Below are 23741 nucleotides of genomic sequence, written 5' to 3' on the forward strand. Positions count from 1 at the left end.
CCACTCACCTCACAGAGTGTTTGTTGTGGGGGAGGAAGGGAAAGGAGAATGTTAGCCGCTTTGAGACTCCTGAAGGGGAGTGAAAGGCGGGATATCAAATCCAAACTCTTCTTCTTCTTCTTCTTCTTATCCCACTCCACGACCGCCGGCCTCCCACCCCGCCAGCGCAAGACTTTATAAGTTAGTTAGCTTTCCCCGCGATCTGATTCTTTTCTCCCTTCCCCAATCGGAGTTTGGGGTTCCTCAGATGTTCTACCGCTTTCCCTTAATGGCAGAGACGGTACTAAAGAACCGTCTGAGGCCAACGCAGTTCCTCTCTCTCTACTCCAGGTTTATGCAATCTCTGCTGCTGCGATTAAGGATGGTGGAAGCCACGCGATTGCCTGTTGCGCCCTCCACCTTGGCTTGGGTTCCCCGGACATAGGAAGCGCAAGGTTTGGCAAGAAGGAGGGGAGAAAGCAGGGTGGGTAGGTGGGAGAGAGAGAGAGAGAGAGAGAGAGAGGTGAAGTGACTAATCCAAAGTTAGCATACTCCTGTGCTTCTCCCCCCCCCCCCGACACACACACGCTTCTCCTTTTATATATATATATTAAAAAACCCGCTCCCTGGAGCGCGCTTGCTTGTAGCGATAAAGATCTGAACATGTACAGAAGGCGGGTTTTACACGAGGAGGTGAGGCTCCAGCAGCCAGCCAAGAGGCTTTTGCGGGAAGAGGTTCCACCCACTTGAAAACAAAACTTTCCCCCCCTCCAGGGTCTGACATCAGTGGAGTCGGGTAGGGAGCTCGGGAAGAGGGAAGCGGAGAAGACGAGGGGGAGGCCATTCGGAGCCAGGACTGGAGGCCGACGAGGAGGGCCGGGCGTTGGCTATCATCTCCTTGACACTTTTCGAAACTCGCCCAAGTCGCTTTTTTTCTTTCCTTTTTCTCCTGCGCGGAAAGGGAGGGAGTGGGGGCTCCGTCCTTTCTGGAGTTGGTATGTGAGGAGCGCTCCCAGCCCAGTGCCATGTATTGGAAGAGCAACCAGATGTTTGTGTGTAAACTGGACGACAAAGACGTGCCTGCGCTTCGCCTCGCGACGGAAAAGGTGAGCCCGCTGCCTCTTCTTCTCCCTGCGAAGACGAGAGACCCTTTTCCTTAAGCGGATTGCCTCCCTCGCAGTCTGTGTAAAAGTGGAGTGGATCCGAATTTGCCCCCAGAGATACCAGCTGCTATGCCCTTTGCTCCGGAGTAGTTTCATTTCATTGCAGCGGGGGGCGAATATTTCGCGTTAAGCGGTTTGCTCATCGCAGCTTAAGACCCGTCCAGGAATTCCCCCCCCCAATGTAATTTTAATTACATTTCGTAATTTTATAAAGTATCCCCACCCCCACCCCTCCTCTTCCTTTGAAATGCGCTTTTTCGTGTGGTGGAAACGACTTCCCCTTCCACTCCTGAAGGCAAATTGGCACGGTTCCACCTAACGTCTGTAAGCGCTTGACACCCCTTACTTGGTGTGTCTGTGTGTGGAAAGCTACGGGTTTTTTTTGGTGTGTTTTTTAACTGTAGATCTAAAATATAAACAAATACCTGAATTTCCAGCTGAAAAGGGGGGAAAAAGAAATAAAGAAAAGCGCGCGCCAGCACACGAAAACAAGTTTAGTAGGAAACGTCTGCAGGCGAAAGAGAGAAATCGAATATTTGGCGCACGGAGGACTGACACCGCTTCCACTTCTTACGAAGGACGCCGCTTCGACTTCATACAACGGAGTAGTCCCTTAAGGCATCGCTGGCTTTTGAGGATTTTTTTTACCGTGCCCCGATTTCGCTTCGAACTGTCCCTAAAGCAAGCGGGTGACAGACTTGCATGACCTACTTTTTCTTTTGGTGCCCAAGCCAAACCGTTTAGAATTAAAGAATCTGCATTGAGTTTATCAGAACTGATGGGAGCTCGCGGTCGGTCCACCCACCAACGCATCCATACATCCCTCCGTGTCAGCAGCATAATTTAGAGGGGGTGGGCAAGTCTTTTCGTTGCTGCTGCTCAGCAGTTGTCCTTTGCAAACCAAAGACCTGCCAGCAGACCCGTATCTGCCTCCTGTTCACCCCTCTTTTAAAAGGTAGTTAATTCCAGCGGTTTGGGGTTCCCCCCTACATCTGTGGCGATCGGCGCGGTCAGAATCCTCCAAACTAGCTCGGCTGCCTTCGATGGGGCTACTCCGGGGTAAGTGATCGCAAGCAGCCTTAAACCAGACCGTGCGCCAAACCCTCAAGGGCCGCCGCATTTCCTAGTCTCTGTTCAAGGAATTCTAAAAATGAATGCAATATACTTATTCACTGGAATCATAAAACCGTAGGGCTGGAAGGGACCCCTGGCCCGGGGGTCATCTAGGCTAACCCCCTCGTAATGCAGGAATCTCAACTAAAGCACCCATGACAGATGGAAATAGAAGCCTTGCTTAAGCCAAAACGAAAAGACATTTAAACCAGAGCAAATTGTTTGCAAGGGCTCGAGTAGAGCCTGTTGGGTTTGGGTTGGCTTTTTAGGGGTTCTGGGGGATAGTGTTCCCCCTTTTTTGCTGTAACCTTCCTGCCTCTTTCCATTGTGCTTTATACTACTTACCTGCGCATGGGAAACGTCAAATCGTGCGCTGCATCTATAGACGCCGGTGGGGAACAAGTCCCATGGAAACATGCAGGGCTGGCTTCTGTGTAGGCCCGGGACGGTGGATGGCGCGCAGCCTCTTCCGTCGCAAAGATTTCGGCAAAGCAAGGAACCGGTGGACTAGCTGCAACCTGGTTAAAATTATTCCGCGGGATCAGGAATGTGTCCCCGAAACTAGCTCTGCCTCCTTCCACGAGGCTACTCTGGGCAGACCCATTTATACCCCCGGATCGGGGCGCCCTAGATAGGGTCGGGCTCTGTTTCGCCCCGGCCCCGGCTATGGCGCCGGATGGTCAGGGATGATGTAGGAGGGCGCAGTGCCCGCTACCTCCGCTCCAGATGATCTCTCTTACATTTCATCTTGGCGATTCAGGTGGATCGGACATGCATCGCCCACACTCGCCCTCACTGACATCTTAACCGCTGGGATTGCGGGGTAATTAATCCCCATCGAGGTGGCATCCCTCGCCAGGGAGCAAAGCTCCATTGGAAACAGTAATCGGGTTCAGGATTGCCTTGCGACTTTGGATGGAGTCGGCTGCTTAGCTAAAGGGGGCTTTGGGCGCGGGCTTGACTGGCCGAGGGTCGCCCTCCGCCGGCTTTGTTCCGCGCGCCTAATGGAGCGCAGCGCCCAGGCGGAGTTGGCGCGAGCGCTTTTGTCCCTCGCCTCGCTCGGCCTCGGCCGCGCCAAACGGCTTCATCAAGCGCGCGCCCTCCCTCCAAATTGGCCAAGGGGGCCATTGTGTTTAATGACCCCCCGAATTAAATTCAGCTGGCTGGTTTCTATTCTCCTCCTTTCTCTTCTGGTGACGTTCCCTTCTTCCTCTTCCCCCCTTTTTTTGTGGCCTCAGCTTAACGAAATAAATAAATCCTCGAGTCTAAGCAGCAGCCCCTCGGCCTGTTGACTTCGGCTCGAGTGCTTAAGTGGCAATTTACACCTCGGAGGCCCCAAGCTGGAAGTGGCAAGGCGGGCTCTAATTGCGGAGGGTATTTGGAGGCCGCGCAAGCTGAGGCATTTTCATTTAAATCGTGCCCGGCACGAGCGCCGGGCGGGCGAGGTCTTGGGCTGCTGCTGGAGGAGCGGCAATTAGTGCTCAAGGGCCCCATTGAAGCGCTTATGCCTCGGGGCCGACTTCGCCCCCTAATTGCCGCCGTTTAGTTTTGGCTGGAGGGGAGGGAAGGATGGTCGGCAGCCCCTCTTTCCTTCTCCTATGACGAGCCTCAGTTTTCGGCGGCCTTCGGCGAGCTCAGCCGTCTGGTCTTTCTTCGCAGTTCCCGAGGCTCATGGCTGAGGAGTGTGGGCGAGTAGCAGTAGCAGCAGCGGCGGCGGCGGCGACCGCGACTGGGAGAAGACGGAAAAGCGCGGGAGAGACGGGGCTGGTAAGTCCGCGAGACGCGGGTGGGATGGAGCGACGAGCGCTGCTCGAGAAACGGACTTTCCTCCTAGTCTGTGAAGGGAGCGTGTCTGAGGCGACAGGGGACTCTTTGTGTGTGGGCAGCGCGAGAAAGGCGGGAACGGGGCATTAGCGGGCGGCCAGGCGGGCGCGTGGCTTCGCAGTCTCTCCCACCTGCCCCGACCCAGTCAGGGCACTCACTGGGTGGCCTTCAGGTCGGGTTGGGTTCTCTTCTGAGGGAGATTTGTGAGGGCGAAGGGGCACAAACACGAAGAAGGGCGCCAGGGAGAGAATATTCAACCGTAGTAGGAACTGAGGGGAGCTCCTCTCCCTATTATCAGTTATTTTATCAGTAGTATTGGCGGGGAACCTCGGCTGAGGCGGCTGGTTTAAGGGAGCGCTCGCCATGGCAGCTGGGTCTAATGATTGGGCGGCGGGGAGAGGACGATAGTTACCTCGGAGAGGCTCCTGAGGGAAACAGGCCCGTGGGGAGGGGTCGCAGGCCCGTGTGTATTTGACATCTGCTCGTGTCCGTGTGGCAGGTGAGCCCCGAGGTTGCCGGAGACGAGGATTCGTGCTCGCCGTCCACCCCGCTCTCGCCTTCTTCGTCTTCTCCGCGCTCGCTGAATTCGGGCCCGGGCGGATGCGCGCCCAGCAAGTGCATCTGCAGCAGCTGCGGCCAGGAGATAATCGACAAGTACCTTCTCAAGGTGAGTTGGAGGGCCTTGCAAGCCTGGGCCTTGGAGCGGGAAATGAATGGGCTTCGAGCTCACAGTGGGGCTTCAAGGAAGGCCAATCTGTCCGCCAGGATCCTAGATTTTTTGCTCTCCTGAAAGGATCACCTCCTGATACACTCTGGACTAGGAGAGATTGTGCTTTCCAGCAGGTGATCATTGAAAGTTACTGAAAAAGCACGCTTCTTTGGTCAATAGTACCTTTTGAACGAGTTTGTTTTTTTAAGAGCTCTTTTGCAGGGAATCACCTCCAAAAAGTACTGCTAGAAAATGCTGTGGGCCTTTGCAGAGGTTTCCCACCCTCCTCAGTACAGTAACTTATTTCACTTTACTTGGATATTTGAGAAACCTGAAACCTGAAATCTTTATATATTTAGGGAGATTTGCTCACTGAGTTTGCAACACTATTTCTTTGCAGTCAAAATTCCTTGACTACTGGGCTAGTCTTAACCTTCGGTTAGGATAATTTAGGATCATTTGTTTAGTGCACATATTTGCTACAAAACAGGGCCACTGTTTTGACAAATTCAAACTCAGAATTATGTTGTAGGTTTTAAAAGCTGCCTTACTCAAGTGAAGTTTCCTCTTCGGCTTATAAATGTCATATGTGCACTAGATCATGGGTTAGTAGGCACTAATCAAAACTGAAGTCTGGTTTTGTTGTAAAAAGCCAGATAATTTGGATTTCACAATCATCAGACTGTCTTGAGTTTGTCAGTAGATATAAGAGGCTCCAAATCTGGGCCATGCTGAAACTAGGAAATAGCTTAATTTTTTCCTGCTCACTCCTGAAGTGTCTTAAATACCACTTTACAACACAATACAATAAATATCTACCTAGGAGCTTACTTCATTGGCTGCAGTAGGACTTACTCTCAGGTTAATGTGTGTAGAATTGCAGCATTCAATAGCATCCATACTTTTAAAATCTGAAGTGGAAAGTTAAATATAAACAAATCTGGAAGCATAATGCAGAGTCACGTGTTGTAGAATGCATATATTTTATCCTGCTGTTTGGTTCATGAAACGGTGCCTTAGTAAAAGGTCTTCTTCTGGCTGAATATAAAATTTTAATTATTCATCTGCCCTGGCCAGATAATCTAAGGAGGTTGTGTTCAAAATAGATTGCACTTGCAGCATTAGGAATAAATATGTTCCATTGCTTTAAGCTTGCTGGAGACATAAAAGTAAATTACCAGTTTTCAAAATTTGGATGAAGAAACAAAATTTCCAAAATCCCCAGTGATCATAACCACCAGCTCAGAAAACGAATCTGAATTGGATATGTATTTTCTTGTGGTGCTCTTTTTTCCTTTTTCCTTTTTTTGAGGTGCCAGAAATTAAAAGCCAACCTGAGATTACATTTGATATTCTTACTTAATATTTGATTATAATTGTAATATTATATGTATGGGCTTATGGAGGTGCAACTGTTGGCTCCTGTATTTGAAAGGAAATTAGTCTGTATCTTTTTCTTTCTTCCTTTTTTGTTTGCCAGAAGTTCTATGAATGCCTGGCAACTAACATAGGGTGAATTTAGGAAGCAGGCATGAAACAAGATTTTAAAAATAATTTTTGGGTTTATCCTGCCAACATGGCACATTTGGGGAATTATTGTGTGTGAGCATTGCAGTATATCTGCACACAGAATATGGGAGTGGATATTTGTCATCTGAAGTTTGGCATAACACAGGCATAGGCAAACTCGGCCCTCCAGATGTTTTGGGACGACAACTCCCATCATCCCTGACTACTGTTCCTGTTAGCTATAATAATAATTTATTTATACCCCACCCATCTTTCCCAGCCACTCTGGGCAGCTTCCAACAAAATATTAAAATACAATAATGCATCAAACATTAAAAGCTTCCGTAAACATGGCTGCCTTCAGATGTCTTCTAAAAGTCTGGTAGTTGTTGTTCTTTGACATCTGAAGGGACGGTGTTCCACAGAGTGGGTGCCACTACCGAGAAGGCCCTCTGCCTGGTTCCCTGTAACTTGGCTTCTCACAGTGAGGAAACCGCCAGAAGGCCCTCAGCGCTGGACCTCAGTGTCCAGGCAAAACGATGGGGGTGGAGACGCTCCTTCAGATATACTGGACCGAGGCGGCTACTACTACTACTACTACTACTACTACTACTACTACTACAACAACAACATTTGGACCCCACCTTTTCTCCAAGGAGCTCAAGCTCATGTATATGATTCTTCCCCCCTTCCTTTTTTCTCTCACAACAATCCTGTGAGCTAGGTTAGACTGAGAGTTTGTGATTGGCACAGGGCCACCTACTGAACTTCATGACCAAGTGGGGATTTAAATCCTAGTCTTCCAGATCCTAGTCAAACACTTGAATGAAGAGTGAACCCTTAGCATAAAACAGCTTGAGGTCTCCAAAAATGTTTCCAACTGCTGATTAAAAAGTAACATAATGCAGACTGCAAGGATAAAGTGGTAATACTACATGGGACTATTAATTGTTTATGCTGCAGATCAAACTTGTGATGATTAGGCTGCACCTGGAGTTCTGTGTCCCGTTGTGGGTGCCGCACATCAAGAGGTCCAAGCTGGAGGGTGCTCGGAGGAGAGCAATCCAGATATCAAAGTGGGTCTAGATACCGAATCCTATGAGGAATGGTTGAAAGAGCTGGTTGTGTTTAGCCGCCCTAGAAGAGAAACTATTAATGGGAGACGTGAGGCTGTTTTGCAAGACGGAGTGAAATTGCAGTTGTTCAGCATTAGAAGAAACCTCTCGAGCTGTTCAGCACTGTAGCATGGCTCCTTGGGAGCTGATGGACTCTTTCTTCATTGGAGGCATTGGGAAGTTGGAGCAGATGATTTCGGGGACCCTTGAAGCTCTGTGCTTCTTTGACTTCAGTTGTTATGAACATGTTCTGTAGCCCTCCGTACTGCTGCTCCTAGCACTGGTGGTGAAGTCAGAGAGAGAGAATAATGCTTGTTTGTGAATTAGGTAGTTAATCTTTTTCACTGATGTGACTTTGTTTCCAACCCGGGGAAAACAATGTGGCAAATACTCTTTCCCTCTTCCCATTATTGAAGAAACAAATACAGGAGTGTTGCATTGTAGCTTACTGGTAAATTCTTCTAGCATGGGGAGTATGTTTATACGGTTACAGCAAATACCACCGACAATCGGCAATGGTAAACTCTGCAAGCAGGGTTCAATCATAGTTGGTAGGATTGTTTATGCTGTTTCAAGGCTTAGGCAATGTTGTTTATGTATCTTTTGTGTACATCGTGCTCATTTCAGAAGGTCATGGTAAGTCAGTTACGTGACTGTTACGTGATCAAAGGTACTTCAAAACTGGATTCAAAACTCCAAACTTTCAGTTACAACACTGCACCTTAAAGAACAGAGAACTTTAAAAATTCATTTTTAAAATTAATACAGTGATGAATTACCATCAAGGACTATTAGTTTTCCTTCAGCATCTGACTTCACTGATTTGATCATCCCTCTAACTTTATGAAACGTTAAATTCTTGTTTCATAGGGTTTTTTTTAGTAAGGCTGTTGGCATTTTTGAAATGGCGTAGTGGACAATTAATATATCTATTTAATGTTCTGTATCTTGGGTTATTACCAAATCGCTAAGTGACAATCAATTGAGCTACAAATATTCTGAAAAACTTTATTCTTGCTATTAAAACTTAGTACAGTGGTTTACCAGGTGGATGGTATCTCCCCGGGGGGGGGGGACTAAGAGGTGTGGGGGTGAGGGTGGGTGCTGGCAGTATGCCACTCCAAAGCCTTTGATTGCTTCTTTACAAAGGCCTGGCTAGAGCACTAGAGCAAAAAAACACCACCTTGGTATTTCATGTTTTATTGCTCTTATCACTTTCAAAGCCATTTCCTTTGGTCACATTTGTTTTTATTTACGATTCTGAATTGTTACAAGGTACCCAATTATTGGTAATAGGTAACTGATTCCCTTACAAATAATTTTCTGTGTATCTGTGGTAGGTGAAAGTTTGTGTTTGTTTGGTAAGCAGCTACATATAAATATTTTAGGCTATAGATTTCCTTCACCCTTTTGTTTTTATTAATGATGCAATAAAAAAGTTCATGCAATACTGTTTGCCATATATTCTTTAAATTACAAGATTAGAGTTTATGAATTCATTTTTTATATTTATTTTCCGAATAAATATAAAATTACTACTGTTTTGAGTTTTACTGTGTTATCATCTTTGGTGGGTTGTGCAAACCACTGTTTTGAATAATGCTTTTTATAAGATAGGATATAGAGGGCACTGGGGGTGAGTTGAAGAAGCCAGTGGGGCAGTGGTCCCCCAAAAGTATGGGAGCCACTGATCTAGCAGAGGATTAAAAAATGTCTGTTCACACAATTCACTCTGGTTGTGTCTATTACCTTGTCAGCACAAGTAATAAATGCAGCTAGGATATAGTTTGCTATGTGATCAACTACAACAATTGCACATCGGCTGTTTGGTTTGAGAGCATGGATCATTCATCGGCTCCATCACTTAATGTAGCCAAGCAAGATAACCTCCACTACGGTTGTGAATGATCCATGGTAAGTTTCATATAAACAAGCAGCTGAATAAGTGTTTCACTTTCTCATGCTTTAAATGGTAAGCTCTGCAGGGCAACTTCACCCCTTAAGTGCAGTTCAAGGTGATATGGTGTCAGCTAAAACTGCCTCTCTGGATTAAACAGCTCCATAGTCATCCATGCTATGTTGCCCTCTTCCCACAATGTTCTGTTAAAGCTTACACAAACACTTATTCTAAAGGCTAGAATAACTTGAATAACTTGAATATAAACTTGTGTCCAAAGTCTTGACTAGCTTTTGACTTGGGGCATGTTTGTGCTAGCTCATTTTCATGTGATATGTCGTTGAAAATTGCTCAAGTAAAGGCTACACCTTTATATTTTTATTCTGTCACCCTTGTTATAGCCTGACCAGCAGGGGTGGTGTTGGAGGAGGCCTATGGGAGCTTCACCCTCCAGAATACTTGCCCCTTCTCTACCTTTTAGAAGCTTGTTTTATTACTTTGCAGTATATCTGTTTGCCATGTAAGCAAAGCTAAATTACCAGTGAGACTCCAGCCACTTGCAGTCTTAATTCTCCCAGAGGCAAATTAAACCCTGAGAGCAGGAGCTAGATTTTGTGTGTTTCCTTCTGAAAGGTGCCTTAAAATCACATCTTTACATTTAAATCATAATTTGTATGTTTGGCCTCTGCCTCAAGTCTTTTATGCCCATGCTGACTTACGAATACTTATTGCTCATTTGCATGAAAATTAATAACCCATTGCTGCTAACTTATTTATTCAGGTGAATTGTGTGAGCAGGACTGGAAAATCAACAGAACCACCCCCTCAAATAAAATTGGGGAATACAGGAACAAAACAGTTCTCCCTTAAGATGGTTTTGTGCTGTTCTGTTCGGTCACTGTAGATGCACAGTCCCTCTGGGGAGAGAAGCTGTTTCTGGATTTCCACAAGTGGCTTTTCTTCCTTGCATTAAGCAGAGCTCTGGCATGACTCATTTGTGTCAGTAGGGCTTGTAGTGGAGAACTTCTCGATAAATTGTGCCCCTCTTGGGTGTAAAATTATTATTATTACTACTACTAGTAGTAATATTATAAATTCCATTTGTGATTGCTTTTTAGATCTGTGGATTCTCACACTTGAGAGTCCTAAGTATTACTTTGAACTTTATTTCTTCAAGCCCTGTTTATAGTTTGCTTAAATCACTGCTACCAAATGTAAAATTTCTTTCTCCTTTCATAGGTAAATGACTTGTGCTGGCATGTGCGGTGTCTCTCTTGCAGTGTATGTAGGACTTCTTTGGGAAGACACACCAGCTGCTATATCAAAGACAAAGACGTTTTCTGTAAACTAGACTATTTCAGGTATACTATGCTTTATTTACGTATGTGTTTATTGCGTGTATGCATCAACTTTCTGTCAAAGCATTTTAGGTGGCTTATAATATGAAACTATGAAATGTAAAACTGTCCCTATTGGAGGGGGTCAGTCAACTGGAGCAGACCTGATGTTGTTTGCCTCCCTCCATCGCTCTTCTTTCCTCTTATAGGGCAGGTGGTATCTTGTAATTACAAAATACTAAGATTATGACAGTAGACCCATGAATTTTTGTGTTTTATGTGCATGGACACATCCTAGTACAAAGGGCTTATTTGCACAGCAGTGCTCATAACTGAAACACACTATTGGCTGAGCTGGCAAGAACTATTGGAAGTTGAGCCCAACGATACCCGAAAAGGACACAGATTCCCTATCCCTTGCTTCAGTGTCATTTGGTAGCCATTATTAGGCTACTTTCTGGGTAGCTGCTCTTGAACCATTCCCTCTACATCTTGTTGTCCTCTTAATTTTTTTTTATTGAAAAATGTTTATTTTTAGTTATTTAAAAAATCTGAAAAAATATGGCCCTTCACAAAACAAACAAAACCTGCAGCATTCATGCCAGAAATTGGGAAACCAAATAAATCTTTTTAGGAACAGTTCCCCTTCTTAATTGCATAACTCGCAGCATGTATACGACAAGTGGACCACAGGCTGGACCATACTCAAAGCTGAATATTTTCCAGTCCATCTAACATCAGAATCCTATGCATATCCTATGTATTTTAAATGGAACTCACTCACAGGAAATTAAAGGATTGTAGCCTATTTCTCCCACTGAGCTAACAAAGTGCTTAATGTCACTTTCATATATCCTGACTGAAAGAATTGCTGCAGAAGATCTGTTAGATAGATAGATATAGGTATAGATATAGATATAGATATAGATATAGATATAGATATAGATATAGATATATGCACACACCAACAAACAGTGTCATGGAGTGGTCTGGGATAGAGCATGGCTGGAAGAGTGTAGTTATCTGGAATTACTTGCAATCTGATGAAATCAATCTCAATATTATAACTTCAAAAAATGTTTTCGATTAAGCCCTACTGCCATCTTCCTGTTTCCATCTACTCTCGCAAACTGCAATTGTTTCCTCCAGAAGGAAAGTATTTCTGTTGCATGCCAACACTTTGGGGAGTAAACTACTCCCGTTTCTTCTTTGCAGACCAAGATAAAACATGGAAATACTTTGCTGCTAGAGTAAGCTACTGCCATTGAAGGTGTAAGGAGAAACTCACCCTTTGTTATCTAAAGTGCTTGGGGTTTCTGACTGTAATAAAAGTACCTGGCCTTTCATCCTGAATAACACCTAATATGTCTGTTGAAAAGTCAGGAGAAAGAACTTGGAAACAGTTTTTAAAACTGACAATCAGATCCATGAAGCCTACAGATGTGAAACTGTGAGATGCTCTTCAGAAATACAGCAAGTGCTCACTTACATTGATTTTTTGACATTGTTTTGTATACTGGTGAGAGTAATAGAATTAATTCTCAACATCTTCCCATTCTCAGCTCATTTGTCCTTCTGTTTCAGTGCCAACGATGGAGGGGAATAGTGTCTAAACAGCAGAAAAATATTGTCGTAAAATGGCTCTAGTCAGACTCTTGCCATTATAATGCTTTAGTAACAATTCATTTGGATTACTGCAATGCACTCTACTTGGGGATTCATTTGGTGCAGAATTCTGCTGCCTGCTTTCACAACATTCGCCTAACTGTTACCGTATTTTTCGCCTTATAGGGCGCACCTAGGGGGTTTTTTGGGGGGGGATAAAGAAAAAAAAATATTTCCCCCCCAGGAACGGGGCTGGGACGGGGGAAGCCCGAGCTTCCCCCGACCCCAGCCCCCCAGAACAGGCTGCTATCCGCAAGCCTAGGGAGCCTGGCGGGAACTCCCGCGGGCTCCCAAGGCTTGCGGATAGCTTCCTGAAGCCTGGAGAGCGAGAAGGGTCCGTGCGCACCGATGCCTCTCGCTCTCCAGGCTTCAGCGAAAGCCTGCATTCGCCCCATAGGACACACACACATTTCCACTTCATTTTTGGAGGGGAAAAAGTGCGTCCTGTAGGGCGAAAAATATGGTAATTTCCAAATTATATTTGAGGGCCTTCTCAGTGGTGGTGCCCACCCTGTGGAACGCCCTCCCATCAGATGTCAAGGAAATAAACAACTATCTGACTTTTATCTGAAAGCAGCCCTGTTTAGGGAAGCTTTTAATGTTTGATATTTTATTCTGTTTTTAATCTCTTGGGAGCCGCCCAGAGTGGCTGGGGAAACGCAGCAGGGTGGGCAGGGTATAAATAATTTTATACAAATAATTTTATGCACATATAATATGGAACTTAATAGTCATTAAAATGGAATGAACCGCCATGTGAATGCAGCCTGTATTGCAAACGTCCTGTCCCCCCGCCTTTTACCTCTTTAATGCCCTAAATGGCCTAGGCCAGGGGTCGGTTTACCTTGCCTGGGCTGGATCAGTCCTGCAGAGAACCCTCCATGGGCTGGGTTCTCGCCTGCGATTTCTGGCATCTGCGTGTGTGCAGACATGATTTCCGGCGCTGCAGAAGTGAGTCCCCACACCGCGCTGCGCTGGTTTAGTGCAGCGCTCCAGGACTCGCCAAGCTCAGTTCTGGGGTGGCTCGTGGGCCAGTTAAACAGCTAGCGTGGGCCGCACGTTGCCGACCTCTGGCCTAGGCTCTTTGTACCTGAAAGAGCAGCTGTTGTCTGCATATTTCCCTCCATTGCCTGAGCTAAAGAGTGGAAACGCTACTATGGCTTCCCTCTGTTTTTTTTCATAGCTGAGTTTGATGAAGCAATGTAGGTCTTGATGGTTCCACTGACTCTTAGAACTCTTTAGATCAGAGGTATCTATCCACCTCATAAGAATATCACATTCTTTTGGTTATTTGTCTAAGCTGACTGCTGAAAGAACTTTCCATGGTGTTGCCTAGCTGTATGGACTGTTCCTGTTGAGTTATTTTGTAGTTTCATTGCTGTTTGTGTGCTGTTTTTTTTGTTGGGCTTTTTATTGTACAAAGTTTTGTGAATTAAAGATTAGTTGCCCTCCTATTTTTTTTTATGGTAATAAATTATCATCTCCTGGACACAGATGGTAATATATGTATGGAGTAAGGAGGAATAGCCTACACCTTTTTAAAAGAAAGCTATAGAATGAAAAGGTGTAGGGTTCTGCCTGACTCAACACTTCCTGTCTTGGATAGCAGGTATTAAACTCAATTTTTTAAAAGATACCCCTGCTACATCAAGATATAATCTCATGTAACGCCATGTGTATGACATAACAGGGCTCCTGGGCTGACTTGCCTCAAAGCGGCATGACTTGTCCTTATGAGATCTCTTATGATTCCCACAAGAATGCATAAGGGAACGTCATCTCAAAAGTTCAAACATTAATTGCAAAGTCAGGCAATCCTCCTTTTTTTCTGAAGCAGTTGAGTGGAACTTAAGCAAATCCCAGCTTTCAATGAGACTAGTAGCATTTATGATGAACTTCATAATACCCGTAATGTAGCTTCATAATCTAACTTGAGTGGCAGTTGTATGATGAATGGCTGCTATTTTCTCTTCCCTTCTTTTGTTACAGACGGTATGGAACTCGTTGTTCTCGCTGCGGCAGGCATATCCATTCCACTGACTGGGTCCGAAGAGCTAAGGGAAATGTGTATCACCTGGCATGCTTTGCCTGCTTCTCCTGCAAAAGGCAGCTTTCCACAGGGGAGGAGTTTGCTTTGGTGGAAGAGAAAGTCCTCTGTAGGGTACATTATGACTGCATGTTGGATAATCTGAAACGAGAAGTTGAAAATGGTAACTCTCCTTCTTGATGTTAGGTCCCTAGGCTGTATTCCTTTTTGTTTGTTTGTTTGTTTCATGTGGAGGGAAAACACACACACACCCCAGTTGATTCTGGAAACCAGATTAACTTGATCATTTGCTCCGTAACTAATGTATAAATATAGCATGCATGCAATCGCACGAGAAGTTGGTCATCTGTAGTTTTCACTCTTGTCTAAGGAGCATTTTACCTCTCCTCCACTTTCCTCCAATGTTTTTAATCTGTGGCATTGGCAAAGTAAAATTCTCCATGCCACACAGGCCACTTCAGATTGCTATAATTGCTTGTAGGTGGATGCTAGTGGTGCTATGTTTGCACTTCATTAAAAAAGGGGGGGCACCACTGTTGCTCCTGAAGTTTGCAGATTTTTCAAAGCATGGTATCCCAAGTCCATTACAGTGGTACCTTGGGTTACATACGCTTCAGGTTAAATATGCTTCAGGTTACAGACTCCACTAACCCAGAAATATTACCTCGGGTTAAGAATTTTGCTTCAGGATGAGAACAGAAATTGTGCAGTGGCAGCGTGGCAGCAGGAGGAGGCCCCATTAGCTAAAGTGGTGCTTCAGGTTAAGAACAGTTTCAGGTTAAGAACGGACCTCCGGAACGAATTAAGTACGTAACCAGAGGTACCACTGTACATGTTTGTCCTTCCCAAGCAATGTAGTTCCATTTGATCCACAGTTGCGAAGAAGTGGTGTAGTAAACATTTCTCATTGGGCGGATAGAGTTACATTGTCATTCAAACCCCCTTTGTGACAGGTTTAGGGGTGGGAGTTGGATTGTCTATAGTTTTCCCATACTCTCCTCAGAACCATCCCTCCCACTCAATGTGCTAGTTGGAGGAAGGGGCCAGCAGCAAGATTTCTGTTGGTGGCAGACTGTGGAGAGTTCCATAATGGAGTGTTACAGAGTTGGGGAAGGGCTGGGTTCACCCTGGATCTGCTGGACCCTGAGCCAACTCCTCTACCCTCACATGATGGCCCAATTGATGCACCAGCTCTGCCATAGTAACTTTCATGCTCCCCCTTCCCATTCCACACCAGCCAGTGTGAATGGCAAGGCTTTGCTGGTGACTCTGCTTCTCCTTTTAAGCTCTGCTGCTCCCCACTTGGGATTTGGATTGTAGTTTAAATGATCTGAAGTTAGCCCTTGACAAGAACTATAAGGAGCTTGATTTTTTTAAATGTCCATAGCATTTAGCATTCTTTCTCTCTACTCGATTCAGAATAAAACTGGTTTTTAATCAAGGCCATGTCATATTCCTGTTTGGTGGTTCATGGATTCTCTTCCTATACCTCCCCCCCAAAAAAATAAAAATGAAGGCCTGCGCTTGCAGCCAGGACCCTGATCTGAAACATGCTTAAAAAAATGGAATACCAAATCTGGTACAAACTCAAGATAATGATGTAGAGTTGCAAAATAATGAAAAATTGATAATTCCATATTCAAGTATATCCTTAATACAAGAAGTCTATTCTAGCGTAATGTCTGTAACTAATGACTGGTGTTGGTACTGTCAAAACTTCGACTTTGTCTTCTTTTTAATTTCAGGTAATGGTATCAGTATGGAAGGTGCATTGCTAACAGAACAAGACATTAATCACCCAAAACCAGCAAAACGGGCGCGGACCAGTTTCACAGCAGATCAGCTTCAGGTAGAGCCCTGGCATGGTGCAATGCCTCTAATGAAAGACAGCTGTGGGTTGTTGGTGTGGGGTGGGAGGGGGGAGGATAATGACTTTATGCTCTGCATCACTTAATAATTATATTAAATATAGCTGGTTATGAAGAAATTCTCTCCACTGCAGATATTTCTCCTGGTGTCAAGGGCACAGCATGTTTCTGGAATATTCTTGCAAGTGTTAGCTGTTGTTCCATGTGAAATAGTTACTCTTCAGCGTTTCTGTTTCCCAGAAGGCAGCTGGTAATTCTGTAAAGTGGAAATGTAAATGCTGATCTGTTTTGACTACTTGATGAAATTCATTAAACCAGACATTTCCATCACTACACATAATTATAATAGGAGACTAAATAGTTTCAATTCTGTGTAACATGAAGAGAAGTACTAGAAAATGTGCAGAATATAACTTTACAGGAAACAGATATTTTCAGTGTCTTGCATTTCACCATAGCCGCCAAACCCAAGTGGCAATCAAAACCATGGCTTTTCAGCACAGGCATCACTGTCATGTTCAGATAAGCAGAGGCTGAAGCTTAGCAATGGTGGGGTCAGTATGAACTTTGCAAAACCGATGTCTTTGTGCTCTGGGGGGGGGGGGGATTGCATTGCAACAATGTCAATAGAAAAGGAACATGTCACATTCTCCTATGCTACCCCTGAGTTCCGTTAACTACTTTTATTCTGTGGTAGATAAACTTGCAGTTCCTTATCACAACCACTCTAGCACCTGCCTATTTCCACTTTCTGCTTTATAATTCATTCTTGTCCAGTAGCTTAGTACCATTGCTCCCAAATAAGCATAAATAAATCCAATGCTCATTGAATCTTAAGTTGCCCCTTTTAAGGCAAAATGCCAACTTCCACATTGGTTTACAATCTCTTAAAATTAAAAGCATTCTAATAAAACAGGATAAGGTACATTTCTATTGATAAAAAGCAATTAGAAAGCAAAAACTGAGCAACAGAAAAAGGGGGAAATTAATCTAAAGTTTGCTGGCATAAAAGTTTTCAGTTCCTATTCAAAATATTTATTTCTGGTGTACTCCATTTGGTATTACATATGTGGGAAATAACCTAGTTTTGGATTATAACATCCACATTATTATGTGCATATAAAAGTGGCTGTTTAAGTCTTTAGTGAGAAGCAATGGCCTGTTTGTTCAGAATGTTAAAATTGCCTTTCATATAGTCCTATACATGTCCACTTAGATGTAAGTCCACTGAGTTCTGTGAGGCTTACTGCCATGTAAACAGGCATAAGAACCTGCAGCCTTAATGTTGCAGCAGGTAGTGCAATGGATACACAGGAAGCTCCATATGTACAGCAGAGCTTTTAGCCCTCAAAACAGCTTTTCCTCACCCCTACCAGCATCTGTTAAATAATACCACAGGAGCTTCAGACGCAGTATTTGAAGTTTTGCTCAGGCAATACGACATAGGTTAGCTTCAGCAGATTCAGGAAAGCACTTGCGTGTGCGTAAACAGGTGTTGTGATCTGAGCCATAGGACTATTTATGCACTGAGTCTAGTTCAGGGGTCAGCAAACTTTTTCAGCAGGGGGACAGTCCACTGTTCCTCAGACTTTGTGGGGGGGCTGGACTATATTGAGGGGGTGGGGTGAATGAATTCCTATGCCCCACAAATAACCCAGAGATGCATTTTAAATAAAAGGACACATTCTACTCATGTAAAAACATGCTGATTCCAGGACTGTCCACTGGCTGGATCTGGCCCCTGGGCCTTAGTTTGCCTACCCATGGTATAGTTCTTCTACTTTTAAAATTGTAAACAGCACCTCTTTTTTCCACATCTAAAAATACCAAATAATATTTAGGTAGCAAACATTTAATTGCCTTAAACTCATGTAATACTTTTTAATTTGGAGTTGTTATTTGGCAATTTTATCAAAGGACTGCAGTGGTTAATGGAATTGACAAGAATCTCATTTCCTTGCCCTTTATAGGAGTAGGAATATTTCATGCATGAAAATTCACTCATGTAGCTCTGGGTTCAGCCCATTGTGTTGCATCTAGTGATGTTCATCCCATTGTGCAACAGATTTCTGTTCTTGTAACACGACTTCCCTTTTTTCACTCACCCTGTAGCTCTCTGCACCACCTCAAATATTTGTAGTGTCCCCCAACTCTCTGGAGCAGATTTTGGAACACAGGGAAGGAAAGGAAGGGGAAGTCCAGTTACAATATTGACCATTTGAGTTTATATAAGTCATAACTTGGGGTTCTGATATCAACAACTGAATATTCAGTTGACTTGTCTACCTAACCATCAGTAACTCCAGTAGTTTACAGCTAGGTGTAGAAGTATCTTGACTCAATGAAACTTCAATCCTTCCACACCAAAATGGCCATGAGGTTTTCATTCAAAAAATGTAAAGTAATGGCCCTTTATCTCTCTTATAATGATCATCTGAAAAGGCTTATGACATACTATAGTTTGTCTGTGCTTTCCTGAACTATCAGTGCAGAACTAAAGATCAAATTAACAATAATGTACACTAATCAAAAATCCACTTACAACTTGAATAAGCTCCTGAAAGAAGTAGGGAAGAGTAAAAGCTAATTTTCAAAAATCATTTCGCAGTAGGATTCACACAGTACACTTTTGGGCATGGTAACTCCACCAGGAGGTTACGTTTAACCATGTCCAGTGGTGTATATGTGCTATGAACGTGCCTTAATGCGCCTTGCCTTTGCAAAAATTAGTATAGCCATTTCTAATTTCTTCTGCCTTCTGTTTCATACTAACATTGTTCATATTTGCAGACATTTTGTAAAGGAGGCCGTGATAGGGCAACAACTAGTTCTTGCCACATGAAGGTGCATTTTTGTAATACAAGTGTCATATAAAATGGATATGATCTGAATGAATAATGATGATGTCGTCACATGAAACCAGCTCTTAGTAACAAATGAGCTGGAATCTTGCTTTGATTTTTTTTCTTTCACGTAATGTTGTATTCTAGTGCTGGAGCTAATCTGGTCATTGGGTTAGCTTAGCCTGCCTTGATGTGGTTAAGAAGTCTTTTATGTGGACAATGCACTCCTCAAACTGCTGTTGGAGGTTGGAGCTATATGACTGCATCTTGTTACTTATGCAGTCTGGCTAGTACGTTAAAAAAAAAACAGTTTAAAAATAAAAAAATACTTCTTGCATTTTCCAGGTAATGCAAGCACAGTTTGCTCAGGACAACAATCCAGATGCACAAACACTCCAAAAACTGGCAGAAAGAACAGGCTTGAGCAGGCGTGTGATACAGGTAACTGTACTGCAGTTACTTCACAAGTACTGTGAGCAGAGCTTCTCAGCAGCATAAAGCTCCAAAGAACAATTTTTCTATTGATCAGTATTCCTTAGCTAGAGTAGACCTTGTGTGATGTCTTTTACAGCAGTCCTGAAACATTGATTTTTTTTTTGTTTCTTTAGGAAGAAAATGCACATCTAATGTCTTCCATCACATACTTTCACATTGCTGAAGGAACATAATTTAGGGTTGTCTTGCATGTGCCAGCAGCAATGTGAGTGATTAGTGACCCGTGGTGAACAATGACACCAGGAGCCCACGTTAGAAGCTCCCCCAACTTGTTGCTTGTACTAAAGTTTGATGTATCTTATTTTTTAATTTGGGTCTACCTGGCCTCCGTAAAGAGCACACACAGGGAAAAAGTTGCACTGGCATTTATATGGAAGAGGCCCTCAATGGTTTTAAATACTTTGTTTCTTTGATGTAGTTAAATGCCAGATAACGAATACGATGTGCATCTTTTTGTGTCTTTCCATTTTGTGCCTAGGTGTGGTTTCAAAACTGCAGGGCACGCCACAAGAAACACGTTAGCCCCAATCACTCTTCGACTACTCCTATTACAACAGTCCAGCCTTCCAGGCTTTCTCCACCAATGTTAGAAGAAATGGGCTACTCAGCCTATGTACCCCAGGATGCGACAATGCTAAATGCTCTGCATAATTTCATGGATGGTAGGTACAGTAGCATGCTATAATTACTTCATAGACTTGAGAGAAGAAAATGTGAAATGCACCCTTTTGCTCAGGGTTGGGCACCATGCAACCCACAGGCAGCCAAAAAAAAGACATACTCATTCTTGTGTCTGGTATTCTTGGGAAATTCTTGTACTGTTTTTCTGTGTTTGATTGGAATATTTTGTATACTTTATCGTTTATATTGTTTGCCACCTTGTGAGACTTTTTCTAAAAGGCAGGATAGAAATTTGTTAGATGACAAATACATTCTAGCTTTTCAGGTTGTTGTCCCTAGTACTCTGCTGCAGAGAGAGGTTGATAAAAAATATTTTGCTCGGAAGGCAAGCAAAAATTCTCCATATATTCTCTGTGCTCATGATAGCATATAGCCCATAAGTCGGGATGTCAAAGCTGTTGGCCTTGCTTCCGTGTGTGCAGAAGTACACCATACCTTTTTTGTTTTGTTTGCCAAGTTCTGCTCCCTAGTTTTGGGAAAGAAGTGATAGCCTTGCATAAGCTTAGGCCTTTTGCGTGTTACGGCATTTTGGTTTGTTTGTTTTTAACCATACCTCTGAAACTGACAATATCTAGGGCTCTTTATTGTAGCAGAGGATCTCTGAATAATGACCCACAGATCTTTCCTCCCCAAATTACATTTTCATGCTCACCTTTTTACATTTAAAAATGTTCACAATTTTTTTTAAATGCACGTTCTTATGGACTTCTGTACGGGAATGCTGTATTCAAAACTTTATGGGGGGAAAACACTCGTTATATAGCACTTAAACTTCACCACAATTCTGTCATCCTGCATATACAAAAGGTTTATGTCAAGCTAGAAACTTTTCCTTAAATCGAAAGGAAGAAGGCCTAATTAGACAGAGTTTAAATAGCTTTCATCTTTCAAATAAGGCTTTATTGTAAAGGGCTTCATATTATAATAAAGCAAGCCTCATGACATCTTAAATGCTATGAAATCTTCAGCGAGCCATAAGCTTTAGGGAGCTGCAGGTGCATCTGAAAAGTACTGTAGTTCACAGTAGCTTGTGCCGTAATGAAATTTGTGGCGATTTAAGATACAACACAATTTTGTTGTCGTTTTGCTGCAATGGGCCCATTTTATGCATAGTTTTGAACTGTATTCAGTGGGATTAGGCATTTTTGTAATAAGATACCTTCCTCACAAACTGCAAAGTTGTATGTATAAAAGAGTTCATCGGGTAACAGGCACTGCCCAGGGTATAAAGACATGGGGGGGGGGACCACTCTCATTCTAGAAATGAGCGCTAGTACCAGCTGGTGAAATGGGTGCTGCTTGCTGGTATCCCAGCCATATCAGTGCAGTTGGGTTTGTACTCACAAGTAATATTTTTTTATACTTCTAGTTAGGCTGACCAGCAAATCTTTCTATTTTTGTAGCTCATTCACCTTCTGCTCTTGGACTCCAGCCTTTGCTACCCCATTCAATGACACAACTGCCGATAAGTCACAGTTAACTCATTTATTTCAGGGACATGAGACTAAAGAGGTACCCCTGAGATACCCACTGTACTTGTATTCAGTTTAAACTTTAAATGACATCCAAAGCATTTTGAAGACGATTTTGTTGCCCAGGTATGTAAGTATAGTTGGCCTGCAAGACACTTTTATGGCTTTCTCCATAAATATGTTTACAAGACTTATTAAAGAGAAACACCTTTTTTTTGTATTGTCTGGAAGTAGTCCATTCTAGCTATGTGTTTGTTTAATTTATTTATCATCAAAAGAGCACTTTGCTAAAAGACAGGACTGACAGTTGTGCAAAATGTTTACAATTCTTTGTGAAATTGTAGTTCATCATTAGTTTGTATCTGTAAGTTATTGCTATTAAAGTATTACTTGTATTTGAGTTACATGCAGCCTATACTTTGAAGATTATGTCCATGAGCTGGCAAAAGTTCAGTTGCCAGAATTCTCTAAATGACCTAAATAAAACCTTCTGTTGTAGCATGACTAGCAAACATATTATTGCGTTAATGGTATAATCTCGAGTATTTTACAATGGACAGCCTGATTCTATTAGTTGAACTTGTAAGGAAAGACACAGTAAGTGCTCTAAGTACATAAATATTTAATGAATTGGCAGCCTTCTCTGAACTGGTAGATGTGACATCCGACATGAAGTTACTTAACTATAAATGGTATTGAAATGTCAATGATACCCTTTATAACCTAGAGAACAGCAAACTGTGGCTACTTTAATATGTTTTGTTCATTTCACCCTGTTGGTTTGGATTCTTACAAAATATATTTCATGCTACACAATTTCCACAATGTCTTGTGTACTATGTTAATAAGGCCGGGGCAGTCTTTAAACAGCCCGAGTGCAAAAGCTTGAACTTTGGTACAGTTTCATGCATATAGGTACATGTACGTACAACCATGTCTCTTCTTACTGTGAAAGATTAGAGGCTTACATGCATCATATTTAAATACAACCACCCTGATCTAGTCAAGGGGGAGATATATACGCTTGTTTATGTGAACAATGTGACTGAAACTAGTAGCCTCCAATCACTCTTGTCTTGGTGCTGTGTATATTTGCTGTGGCAAATTGTACATTTTTGGTTTTCCAAAACCTAAAGATGACAGGTGGAAGTGTCAGTGCCTGTGGTACACTGAGCCATGTTTGCCAATAGACAAGCTAGATACTACCTAGGGCTTCATTCTTTTAGGACCCTTGGCATCACTGAAGAGGAAAAGCCTCTCCTAAGATGTCTCCTCCTAACCATGCATGAACCATCTAAAACCACTTGTGCTTCTTGCTTCACAATTATGAGGATGTCAGTACATTGACAGCTAAGTCTTCCATAAGCGAATCATGGAGGAATTCTCTTCCCCCCCCCCAGCAATTCCTCCTGCCTAAGCGCCATATATCTGCTCCAGAAGGTTGAGAACCCTCCATAGCAGATTTACATTTTCAGTGTAAATTTCTACGCATTGCAGTGTTCTATTACTGAACTGAATTTGGAGATGGGTCTTTTCCACCATGATTATGAGCATTTCAGATCTGCAGATTTCAAAGTTTGAATTTTGGAGCACTTTTGAAACAGCTCTTACCTTTGTTTTAGCATGTGAAAGTGGGAGAGCACAGCCATATATGTGCTCATGTCAGTTCTTCAATGACTAGAAGAAGCTGCTGGAAATTGCAGCAAGCCAGAGTGGCTTGCTCTCTTCCCTGCCTCTTGGTGAGGATTCAGTTTCTTGTGTTGGATCAGTGGTAGTGCTAAGGGAAGAATTGCTTCAGCTTCTACAGCAGGACCTATACTGCATACTACTACAACCTCCTGGAGCACTTTCAAAGCAACCTTCACTGGTGGTAAGTTCTCATATTTAGGACACTTTGTGTGCAGATGTTTCAAAGCAAAGGTAGGCCTTGGCTCGAGCAGCTTGCAACATCTGAGCAGTTGGAGCCAACTTCAAGTCATGCAGCAGATGCTTCATTCCTCAGATCGTAAGTGTGTAATGGCGCC

At 43.3% G+C, this 23741-nt stretch overlaps 1 protein-coding gene across 3 annotated transcripts; it reads left to right on the forward strand.

Annotated features, from left to right (window-relative positions):
- The first annotated feature begins 584 nt into the window (after window positions 1-584).
- On the forward strand, window positions 585-22533 carry LHX8 (LIM homeobox 8). 3 transcript variants are annotated; one of them, XM_081193852.1, is made up of 9 exons: window positions 618-1085; window positions 3915-4022; window positions 4579-4746; window positions 10549-10670; window positions 14301-14521; window positions 16104-16207; window positions 19415-19510; window positions 20043-20226; window positions 21649-22533. In XM_081193852.1, exons 1-9 carry the CDS (start codon window positions 1005-1007, stop codon window positions 21723-21725), a joined length of 1161 nt encoding a protein of 386 aa, XP_081049978.1. In that variant the 5' UTR covers window positions 618-1004; the 3' UTR covers window positions 21726-22533. The 3 variants fall into 3 exon arrangements, with proteins under 3 accessions (XP_081049980.1, XP_081049978.1, XP_081049979.1); XM_081193853.1 differs by lacking the exon at window positions 618-1085 and adding an exon at window positions 1465-2201; XM_081193854.1 differs by lacking the exon at window positions 19415-19510 and having other exon boundaries at window positions 585-1085.
- The last annotated feature ends 1208 nt before the right edge of the window (window positions 22534-23741 follow it).

The sequence above is a fragment of the Podarcis bocagei genome (assembly GCF_964188305.1).
Source record: "Podarcis bocagei genome assembly, chromosome: 5".
Classification (NCBI taxonomy): Eukaryota; Metazoa; Chordata; class Lepidosauria; order Squamata; family Lacertidae; genus Podarcis; species Podarcis bocagei.